Source organism: Furipterus horrens, unplaced genomic scaffold (assembly GCF_987537825.1).
Source record: "Furipterus horrens unplaced genomic scaffold, mFurHor1.1.pri manual_scaffold_2, whole genome shotgun sequence".
Classification (NCBI taxonomy): Eukaryota; Metazoa; Chordata; class Mammalia; order Chiroptera; family Furipteridae; genus Furipterus; species Furipterus horrens.
Window position 1 is genome coordinate 132,987,814 of NW_028327172.1, and position 12,029 is coordinate 132,999,842.

The 12,029-nt window shown below is 38.7% G+C and overlaps 1 protein-coding gene across 5 annotated transcripts in view; it reads right to left on the reverse strand.

Moving 5' to 3' along the window:
* Positions 1 to 288: 288 nt before the first annotated feature.
* Positions 289 to 12,029, reverse strand: part of IL15RA (interleukin 15 receptor subunit alpha) — a 44,050-nt gene continuing 32,309 nt past the window's right edge. For 2 of the 5 annotated variants that reach the window (XM_090266468.1, XM_090266465.1), the window contains 2 exons: positions 7,588 to 7,666; positions 4,846 to 5,562 (listed from right to left, as the gene is read on the reverse strand). In XM_090266468.1, the coding sequence (XP_090122594.1) occupies positions 5,454 to 5,562; positions 7,588 to 7,666 (188 nt within the window). In that variant the 3' untranslated portion in view covers positions 4,846 to 5,453. Of the gene's footprint in view, positions 790 to 1,536; positions 1,902 to 4,845; positions 5,563 to 7,587; positions 7,667 to 12,029 lie in introns of those variants that run through there. The other 3 variants (XM_090266466.1, XM_090266467.1, XM_090266469.1) reach the window with 3 other exon arrangements.

A 12,029-nucleotide genomic window follows, 5' to 3' on the forward strand; every position in this document is an offset into this window, starting at 1 on the left:
ACTGCACGGCGTCCTCTCCACCCCAGCTCCACCCCTCCTACCTGTCTGGATGAGTATTTCTTCTTTATATGTTTCTTTGTTGGACTTCCATGCAGCTTGATTTTCTGGAACTTCTGGCTGTCTCTAGTTTTGAGGTAGTTGTATTCCTTCTTAGTTGTGGAGGGAGATGCAGCATGTCTGTCTAGGCCTCCATCTTGGCTGGAAGTCAGACTGCTGAATCTCCAGGCTCATCTTTTAAAGGACCTTACTGAGGCCCCAAGAAATAGCCAACACAACATGAACGTCCTGGGGTTTTTTCCCCACTTTTTTAATGTCCAATTCAAGGGTTCTGGATTTTTTAAAGTAATCATTTTACTAATACTACATTTTCCTAATCTGTACCCAGAGTAAAACAGATAACATTTTAATGAGTTGTTTCATAACTACATAACATAGGGACACTGGCTTCCTAAACTAAAGTGGGTACCTTACTAGCCTCTGTCCTACCTCCTCTGCTCAGCAGTTACTCATTTTAGGGTCTATTGTAATATCTCCTATTACAAGTACTGAATTCAGTATCAGGACATTTGGGGATATGAGTAACCTTCCCCCCTACCCCAAAGTCTCACAGGCACTGAAGAGAAACTGTTACAGTTTCACCTAGGACTGTCAAGGAGGGCAGGCTGTAAGGTGGTGACATCAGTTGCTCAGCACTGTTTAGAAAGCCAGGTTCTTTTGCCTCTTCTTTGCCCCAGGCTGGCTTCTCTGCAACAAGCTGTTTGCAGCAGTTCCAGGCACCTCCAGACTCAGCTGTGTCAGAGAGAAGAAAGCCTATCTTCTGTGTCCTTAGGAGTTAGGAAACCTTTCCCAGAAGCCTCCCTAGTCAATCTCTCACCTCAGGGGTCAGAATGGGGTCATTTGCCCATTGCTAAGCCAATCACTAGCAAAGAGCATGGTTTAAAATAATCAGTGTTTCCTTTCCTGAAGCTTGAAATGAGGTGTGCTTCCTTTGATGCACATGACTGTGTGGAAGAGGATAAGCATGCAAAATGTTGGGACTCACTAGAGGATGAAGAAAAGGAATAGGCTGCTGCCAGTACCAGATTATCCAGTATCTAAATAGATCTCATTTAGGGAATGAATTTAGCCTTTATTAAGTACCTCCTACATGGTAGACACACTTAGGAATTTGTGTACATTATTTAATTTAGCTATCACAGTAAAGCTGGAGGAGCAGATGATGAAACAGGCTCTGTAGTGCTTGGGCCCAGACAGCTATGCTCTAGCTAGCACATAGAGTAGAGCTGAGGTTAAAATTCCAGTGCTATCCCAAACCCATGGTTTTTCCACTGCTATCATATAAACAGGTGGAGCTAGAACTTAAACACACACACACACTCTCTCTCTCTCTCTCTCTCTGTCTCTCTCGTTAAAAACAGAAAGCATGGATGTTTTCAGCCATGACACTCTTCAAATCACATTTTACCCCTGCTTAAAGAGTGTAGATGCTATAATTAGACAGGACTGGAATTTTTTCTAAGCTCCCCACCCCCACCCCATCCCTGGATAACCCCTAAGGTGCCTCAGGATCCTCTGAAGCTTCATGGAACATGCCGAAGACACCATCATTCACAAGCAACCCAGGTGACCCTGGACCACTGGGTCCTGGAGCAACTCAGGTGCCCTCTGGATTGCATTGATCTCAAAGGGATTGTAAAGATTACATGCTTGTTTTATACTTAGTGCTTTGGCTCTCTGCCCAGAGAAGTGACAAAACAGCCCTGGAATTTAGATAACTATCTAATTTCATGGTGATGACATCTGCCAGAAGGGGGCCATTGGGCAGAGCCAGGGACTTGGGAAGAGACCTACAGTTCTGCGATTCCATTCAGTCCCTGCAATACCTTCGCTCTTTAAGGCTCCTTTAAAAAAAAAAAAAAAAATTTACTGAGCAATCCTCCTGGAACCCTAGCTAATGTTATATATAATCCCAGGGGGTTATAACAGAAGCATGATTCTTCACAATCTGACTCTCATGTTGTCCTAAAAATAGTTTGCCATTCCAACTGCTTTGCTCTTTCTTCTCTGAACCTGTCACTTGCATTCCCATTTGTCTTTGCCTGTGTCAGTCCCCCTGTTTAGAACCCTCCTTGCTTGTTTCTGTTTACTAAGTCACATCCATCCTTCAACTCAAGTCCCATTATGTGTAAAATATTCCTCAAATATCCAGGCCAATAAAATGCAGCAGAAGCAATACATGCCAGTTCCTACTCTAGCCTATAAGGGGCCTGGCAGTTTCTTCTTGCAATCACCATGTTAGCAGTCTGACTGCCCTGAGGCCACCACACTGTGAGGAAATCCAAGCTAGCCATGTGCAGAGGCCATGCAGAGGAGCGCTGAGGCACCAGACAAGCAACTGAACCCTTCTTAGACCTTCCAGCTCAGTCCAGCCACTAAATGAATGCAGCCAAGTGAGTGACTTCAGTTGATGCCACATAAGACAAAACTGCCTGACTGAGCCCCATTGACATGGAGATAAGAAAGAGTGGTGGTTTGTTATGCAACAAAGGATAAATAGAGCAAGCAGCATCACAGCAGGTCAGTTAGCGGGACTCTTCCCAGGTAGGCTGAATCTGAGTCTTTCAGGCGGCATGGGAAAGTGGTGACCTTGGAGATCTCTGGCGGATAAGGGATATGGGTGTGGATTAGGAACGGGGCCCTGATGCGCAGAAGAAGTGTGCCTCGGTTCCCTAGTACTATTTATCCACTTTTCCAGCATAACTTGTTGTTATTCTCCATGTACTTCTCCACGCTTCCAGGTCACACTGTGCCTTCCCAAGCCAAACCCTCTGGTCAATTACTATTTGTGTGTTAAATGGGGGACAGATGTATGTAGAACTTGAGGCAGTGCTTGGAACTGTCAGAGAAGCATAGGGAGATAGGATGCACAAAGAAAAACAGCTGAGTGCCCCAAATATCACCTCCTTTGTAGCTCTGCCTGACAACGGATTACCCACTCTCAGAAACTTTTGCCATACTTTGGTTAGGAAGCTTCTCATTTATTGATCTAGCATTTTTAAGCACTTTCTGGACACTGCATTAGTCTCTGAGAATTCAAAGGTGAAGACGGTCTTACTTTTGAGATGTTCATCACTGCTTGATGGATAAATTCTGGGGCCATAGTATGTTTGACATTGTAAAGGTTATTTTAACGTTTTCTAGAAGAACTACACCACTTGGTTAAAGAATTCATTTTACCCCTTTAAGTCTTTGGGGGAGAAAAATCATGACTTGTTTATTTACTTATTTATCTACCCCATTCCACCCTCCCTGCTCCTTTCAGACCTCAATTCCACCCCACCCTGCTTACTTCCATGTCTAGATCTAATTTTCTAGATCTAATTTTTGTCATATAATTTACTCAGCTTGAACTTGGTTGGTGACTGATGGATCATGGGTTGCTTTTGTGATTATCTGAACCAGTGATTTCAAAGCTCCAAAATGAGCCCCCAGAAGATACCATATTACTCGCGTCTCCAAAGACAATGGCGAATTCAAACCACAAATCTATGAACTAGCCCTGAGACTTGACCCTCTTACACTCAATAGAAATCTTTCAAAATTGGGTTCCATTGAACATTTGCCCAATTTTTTATGTAAGTTGTGTTTTCTGTTATATTAGTTTTATAAATAACAAGGGTTAAACTCTTAAAACTTCTTATAAAGAACAAACTGGATCCAGCCCTAGAAACATAGGGGCAAGCAGCTGAAGAGTTTAAATCAGGCAGATTCAGGATAGTGAAGTAATTAAAGCCAATAGTGAATAAAATGGCTCAGCTCACGTGTTAGCAGTGAGGTTTTCTACTTTTTGAAAAGGGTATTTGCAGGCAGTGAAAACTGTGTGGCTCTAAAATTCCAAGCACCAGCCATTAAAATTCCTACCCTTCCTTTGCTTTTGATGAAACCATCTAAATTGGTGACATGAAGAAGTTAAGGGCACTTTGAAAGCTTCTAGCAGAGCATAAATTGGTTGCTAAGCCCGGCCTTGCAAGTGCTTGTGATGGCTACTTGGCTACACCTGGCTGCATGATTGGGCAGTTGACAGCTGGTTTGTGGTCAGGACTGCTATTCCCTGCCCCTCCCCTCATTCCTAATTCTGTCCAAACTCTAGCATTAATTGAGCCATGTGGCCTTGGGCAAGTCAACTTCTCTGGGTCTCAATTTTCTCATTTATAAAATGAGGAGGTGGGAATAGGTCCATGATTTTATTTTTAAAATGTTATAAACAGCAAAGAAAGAAATAGAAGAACAAGTCAGAGCAAAAGCATGTGTGTACCAGGCATACCTGGCTGTAACCTGCTATGTATGGCTTGTCATATAGAAACCTCATTAGAAATTCTTTAAAACTGTGATCTGATCCAAGATTTTTTTTTCTCCTTTTATAAAAGCTGAGCTCCACCATTTGGGACTCAGCATTCCTGCTCTTTCTCCTCTTATTTTTTGTTTTGTTTTGGGTGTGTGTGTGTACATTTCTTCTCAGTGATTCTTTTACTGCATTTTTAATTGAAAATAAACATTTTATTTTATTTATACAAGGTACAATTTCAAAATGCAGGTCATATAATATGTAGCTATAATAGATAAGAAAGTATAAATATAAATGTATATTATATGGAAAATGTCACTGAGTTGTTTTTTTCCTGAATCCTTAACCCTTTGAGTGCCAATGTCACTGGGAGCGATGCTGACAAATTTTCCCAAAAGTGCCAGCACCGCTCCCAGCGACTCTTTTTTCGATGGCCATAAATGTAAATAACAATGGAATAATTCGTGTTTCATATTTTGTTCTCTTTTTTTGTGCTTCAGATTATAGATTGATATAATTTTTTCTCATGTTGATCCAAATTTTGAATTACACATGGCTCTCAAAGGGTTAAATCAGGAGGATTCATTTGGGCACAATATCTCTTTACTCCCTTTCAGTACATGCTGAGCACTTAAATGGTGAGAGTTTTAGGAGCTGAAAACCTGATGTCAGTCATCCTAATAGATTTCTCCCAAGCCAAGAGGAGCCTACTAAGTTCACTTAGAGCCTCAGGTATATATATTTTTTCTTTGTAAACTGCAAGCCAAGAAGAGGGACAGAAGAGATAGTCAAGCTGATAAGCTACCCTGAGTAAATGTCATAATGAAATAAAAGCCCTGATAGGAAGACAGCTGGGACTTGGGTAACTCGGCCCTGTATCTGCAGCAGGGCCTGGCATCGACTTTCCATCCTAAGCCTGCAGAACCCACTCATACAGGCCGTGTCTTGGGTAGGCACGGTTGACAGAATGCTGCCTGGACATTTTAGCATCCTGGCACCTTTTCCCTGGTGGCCAACTCGCTGAGTCTTTTCTAGGTCCCCCCTGGCCAGAGCAGAGTTGGTACCTTCGCTCTGGCACTGGCTGGTTCCGGTGTTCCCCTGGGGTTTCCTAGGTTGTGTGGTAGTTTTCTGTGTCCTCCTCTCCACTGTTGGTTCCCCTGGTCATTGGCATGTCTTCCATATTTTCCATCTGAACACTGGGTGTCTGGGAAATTTGCCTGTAAAGCAGATAATTGACAGGTTTTGAAAAGAGGAGTTGCCCTCAAATTAAGTAAACAGTCCCTGTTGAACAGTCAAATGGAGAAAACTCTATTCACAGGTACTATTTAAATCATATTTTGCTATTTTTAATCCCCTCATCCACCAGAGATTTCCCAGTGCTGTTGGAGCAACTTGCCCCACCTTGCCAACTCTGCTAAAGAGTGGTAGCTCAAGTGGCGAGAACAAGAGAGTAACTTGGAGCCAAGCTAAGCTAAATGTGATAATCCTAATAAAAATGATGTAAATCTATAAAGTTTTAAAAACAGTTCTTGGCACTTAGTGTTAAATAAATAAACAAATAAATACTTTAATCAGTTCCCAAGTACCCAAGAGACGGGGACACCTTAATTCCATGTTTCTGTCTTGTGTTGAATGATATGTTTTTTAGGCCATGAGTATCTGAGTCAGCAATTTCTTTCATGGATTATTTAATCCACCTCCTGAGGATAAGCACTTTTTAGGACATTTAAAAATAAACACTTTCAGCTTCTTGGTGGTTAACCGATTCTTAAAGATATGTTTATGAATATTTCTCTAACATAGTCTGTAAATATTGATATTTCCTCTTATGAGCATATTTATTGGCCATATATACCACATTTTCAAATTCTTTTTAAGAATATATATACATTAAAGATTTTACTTATTTATTTTTAGAGAGATGGGAAGGGAGAGAGAAAGAGGGGGAGAGAAACATCAACATGTGGCTGCCTCTCTTGCGCCCCCAGCTGGGGACCTAGCCAGCAACCCAGGCATGTGCTCTGATTGGGAATTGAACCGGCGACCTGTTGGTTCGCAGGCCAGTGCTCAATCTACTGAGCCACACCAGCCAGGGCCTAAGAATATATTTTTAATGTATTATTATTTTTAAAGATTCTTTTTTCATATAGTCAATGAATATAGTGATTACAATCTCCTTAGAATGTAACTCCAAATGCAGCATTTAACCAAATACAACATTTTATATGGAAATTATTATAATGATATTTTGAAAATCCTTCTAATAATAATTTATTTTGCCAACATTTTAACATTTTTTGTTTTTTTTGACAAGTGTTTAAGTAATATATCATCCTTAGTTTGTTAATTTCTAAACTATGAGGTTTATGACATTTCTTATTGGTTAAGATGGTATTGTCAGGTTCTGAAGATTTATGTAAATTTTTACATGATGTTTTCATTTTGGCTTTACAGTAGCATTTCATAAAATGTTCACTTTTTTCAAAGTTAGGCTCAAAGGGTGGTATAGTCATTATATTGATGTGATATTTAGAAAAGAGAATTTTTTTACTAGTAACTAAAAGTTTATTTTCAACAAATTTGATATCCATTCATTGTATAATGCTGAGGAAGGATCCAGAGCAACCGTATTAATATGGAATGCTGAAATACTCGTTACTGATTGATAAAAGTATAAAAATAAGGCTAATATGTCATTTGAAACTTTAATGAAAGAATGATAAAAATGACTGAAGACTAGAAAAATAATAAGATGTGAAATTTCAGCAAGTGGCAGAAACAATCTTGTCACAAATGCTGAAATGTAGAATTTCAATTATTATAAATATAACAGTAAGGCTGATATGAATAAGTATATTTGTATATTTATAAAAAGGTATATCCATAGTTAATATAGTCAAGGAGAATATATTCATGACTACATGATAAGAATTGATACAAACTGCATTTATATCAAATTGGTTATTTAGCACAGTCTTTCCTTCTGAGTTGGCTCCTGGTAAAATTGTCCCTGTGTCATCAGTTAGGCTCTGGCTGCTCCATTTCTGATGAGTGGCCTGCTTTGGACAGTGAAGGGCTCCCTGGGACTGGCTCAGAGACTGCTCAGCTCCAACACTTCTTTTGGCCACATAGAAGGGGGTAAGAGTGAGAGCCTGTGCCTTTGGCCAGAGTCATGATAATGAAACTCTTTTCCTGGAGAAGAGGAGGGATTTTGTCCAGTGTGATTCTCCCGTGCCACTCACCTTGGTTTTTTGCAGTAACGTACCAGAAGAAATACCACACATACTCCACAAAGTACAAGAAGAGGTGTGGAGACTAACACTGTAAAAGAAGAGAACTAAGCTGGTATCATACTGAATGTCCCGGAAGCAGATTCATTTCCAAGAATCTGAAAATTTTTTACAATTTTCACTCCTGAAGAGATATCCAAACACCTTCCCAAACAACTTACTGTTACTAACATTTCTTAAAGTCCGTGTAATTCAATCTATTCTACACCTGGGCAGAAAGTTTATTTTTTTCCCACCAACACTGCCAGTTCAAACTGTCCACCTTCATCTTATGCCAAGTCCTCTGCTCCAAATCCTTGTGCTTCCTGAGCTGAGTGACATGGTGATGGGCAGGGACAGGAGTAAGTCAGGAGGAGAACAGAAGCTGGGGTAGATGTATGATGGTGAGGAAGCCAGCACTTCGTGAGAAGAAATGCTGCTAATTCCAAAGTCAGGAAAATAATAGATGTGGCAAGGGGCCTCCTCAGTTGTCCTCAGACACAACTCCCCCCTTTTCTGCAGCTTCGCAGAATCCTTAGACGTGATGGCTTGCAGTGCCATTTTTCTTCCAATTTCATGATCATTATTTATTTATTTGTTACGCTTTATGACAGAGAAACGGTGATAAGGAGAAGGAAGAGGTGTTATAAGAGATGTCTTACAGATGAGAGAAGAATAGGTAATGCTTAGGAAAAGGAAAAAACACATTGACTGAGCTGGAAGGAAAAGCATGGAGTGGTGGGAGGAGTTAAGGGTGGAAGGCCAGAAGCCACGACAGCGTCTGAGATTTATTAGGTGGCAAGAGTGGGATCTTCATGTGGAAACTAAAGGCTTATTTTATGGGCAGAGTAAACATAACTATTTTTAAAACACTTGTGTCAATAATAAGCTCCAAACAAATTTGGCCAATTTGCCTTGATGTTATGAAATTTCCCTGCAGAAATCGTCTCGCTGCCCCATGTGCAAGATGACAGCCCTGAACATCTGAAGAGCCAGCTGACTCACTGTGGACCATGAGTCCCATACATCTAGACTGTTAAGTTTTTCGAACCTGTGCCCATACAACCAACACACAACCTGGTAGGCAAGAGTAATTTCCCATGGCTCAGCCTTCAAAACACAACCTTCTTGAAAAACAGCTAAATATGTGGATGTGGGGAAATACTCAGATTCTCCCCTGGGTAGGCGTGTAAATGGTTACAGTTTTTCTCAAGGGCAATTGGCAATATAACAAAAGCTTCAGAGAAGACCATATCCTTTGACTCTCCAATTCTACTTCTAGGAATTTATTCTAAGGAAATATATATAGGAATATTCACTGAAGTATTGCTTAAAGTAATTTTAAAATGTATATCTATATCTCTTATCAATAGAAAATTAGTTAAAATATGGTACACCCATCCAATGGAATATTTTTCAGCTTTTAAAAATTATAAAATGAGTCCTGACGGTGTGGCTCAGTTTGTTGGGCATTGTTCTGCAAAGTGAAGGATTGCTGGTTCAATTCTCTGATCAGGGCACATGCCTGGGTTACAGGTTTGGTCCCAGGTCAAGCATGTACGAAGCAACCGATCGATGTATCTCTCTGTCATCGATGTTTCTTTACCTCTCTTTCTCCCTCCCTTCCCTCTCTCTAAAAATAAATAAAACCTCAAAAAATTATGAAATGAGTCTATATTAACATGGAAAGATATCTATGATATCATAAGTGAAAAATGCTGATTGAGATAAAAATGAACCAAAAAAATAATCTACAGTAAGCCATGTATGTATCTAAATGTACAGAAAAGTCTTCAAGAATATATACCAAAGTATTAAGTAATGGTGGGATTGTAAATCTTTTTTTTCTTAAAAAATTTTTCTGATATTTTTGCAATGCTACTGTAATCAGAAGAAACAGTAAAGTTGTAAAAACAAAACTACTTGCAATAGAAGTAAACATGGAGGAGTTGTTCCAAAAGAAGGAACAGAAAACATAGGAAATTAGTGAAAGATATTTTGAGTTTTCAAACTTAACATTACTCATCAGAATAACTAAAAATCAGAAATCTTTTATTAGTAAAGATATTGCAGCCTATGATAAACTATTTTTTCACATTGACTAATCAGCTTGGCATGCATTTACTGTTCATAGAGAGATTTATTGGAAAAGGCAAGTTGACATAAACAATAGTTGTGTTGTGAAATAGTTGTATTTCACAACACTTCTTCCTCTTTCTTTTCAATGAGAATAAAAACTACAGACTCAGACTCAAGTAAGAAGAGGTCTCCTGGGTCAATGACACAAACAAAGCAATTTGAATTTAGTGATTTAAACTCAAACCCTTGGTCTCTTCCTCAATTATATCAGACAAATTTAGTAGAGAAAATGAAATCAGAATCACTAAATCAGCTGCCAAACTTCTCCACCCTTCAGCGTTTCCTGGGGGGTGCATAGATTAGAGAAAAAGGAAGTGAACGGGATTCAGTGAGATAAAGGAGGAGAGAGGAAGATTAGAGTCTGAGGAACGGAGGAGAAAAAGTGGGTTATTGGACAGGAGGCCAGAAAGGCCAGTAGTTGCCTGCTTTGAGTTCAGCCTACAGTGCATGTTGGGTCTGGGGCTGAGAAGACGACCTAGACAGCCAGTGGCCACTGTTCGATGTGGATGATGAAATGTCCTTTGTGAATATACAGGGAATTGCCATTCCTTAGCAGTACCTGCAAACTACATCAGTCAGGTAGTAGTATGTATTTCTGATGTTGCCATGCCCAGGGTCCTTGTGTGTTTGCATTTGATGAGGGCAATTTTGAAGTAAAAATGTCAATTCATTAAATTCATTATGCCTGGGCAATTTTGTTAGTTTCTTTTCTATCTCTTACTGTACTAAGCACATTCTAAGTATTGGGTTCAGAGTATACTCAATCAATACTTGATTGAATTAAAATTAACATTCTATAAGTTGAAGTATGTACATTTAAAGTACCATTTACATTTGACTTGGGGTGGTGAACACACAATACAGTGTACAGATGATGTGTTGTGGAATTGTGCGCCTGATGCCAGTATAATTTTGTTAACCAGTGTCACCCCAATATATTCAATAAAAAAGGAAAAAAGTTAAAAAAAATAAAGTGCTATTTGCTTTTTAATGAGAAATCTGCATTTCATTGCAGTTTAGGACCATATCTGGCACAAAGTAGGATCTCAATTTATATTGGATGAACATATGAATGACAGAGAAGTACCTCCTTTTAAAGGCTGAGAATATTGAGTGAAGCAAACTTATTTCAGATGTGCCAGACTAGAGCTGTAACACATTCAGAAAAATGAACCCCTCACTCCTACCATACTAAATGAATATGACTATGTAAATTCTGTCATAGATAACATTCTGACCTTTTATTTTACAATTGAGACTATTCAAGAATAGCTTAGCCAAGAATCAGAGGCCAGATATTGGAATAATTGAATAAAAATATTGATGAAAAAGGCTACCAAGTGAGGCAGTAGATATTTAAGACAATGAAATAATGAGCCACACTTTCTGAATATTTATTTAAATGTTAAAGTCCTCAAATTTACTTACCCATTTGTGCATTTATTCAGTATTTATTCAGAATCTACTACTTACCACTTTCTATAGAACTAAAAACAGCAACTTTAAAAATTGTGATGTCTTTTATCTTATTTTAAAAATCAAATTATGATATTGCTAGTATCAATGGGCTGATTAAAACATTAAGAAAACATTTGCTGAGCAACCACTATAGTAAAGCATCATTTATATTTTCTTACAAAGATGAACTCAACTGATTGCTTATTCATGTGGGAATACCAACACACACCGATGCCCAGGGAACCAGCAAATACCTCTGTCACTGGTACCTGACTTGGGCATACTCGTAAGTCTCGGGTGCCTGCAATTGTATGTCACATACTTTGAATGCATTATCACTGAGTGTTTTTAGAAAATATGCATGCTTTTAATTTTAGCATTTACCTTCTTAGCAGATGAAGCTCAAATAATACATAATGAAATATATCTAGTTTTCATCTACTTGCTGAAATTACTTGCTCTGTCCTATAGTTGTTAACATGTCTATCTTTGTATTTTAAGCAACTTGAAAGGTGAAATTCTTACTCATATATATGGAAGGTTTAAAGTTTATTTTTTCTTTTAAATCTCTGTATTTTCATAGTTCCTTGAACATAGCTATCTCTGTCTATTGTACATGTTCAGTTAATGTTTATTATATTAATTTCAGAATTTGGGAGTGAGTTTCTGATAGTTCAATCCAGTGAAAGACATAAATTGGATAAAATATTATAAATTATAGCCCATAATCAAATAGTTTGAAAGTCTGTATAGAAAATATTGCCCCAAAATTTTATGTGTAGAATTTTATCCTATAGGTATAGTTGCACATATGTAAA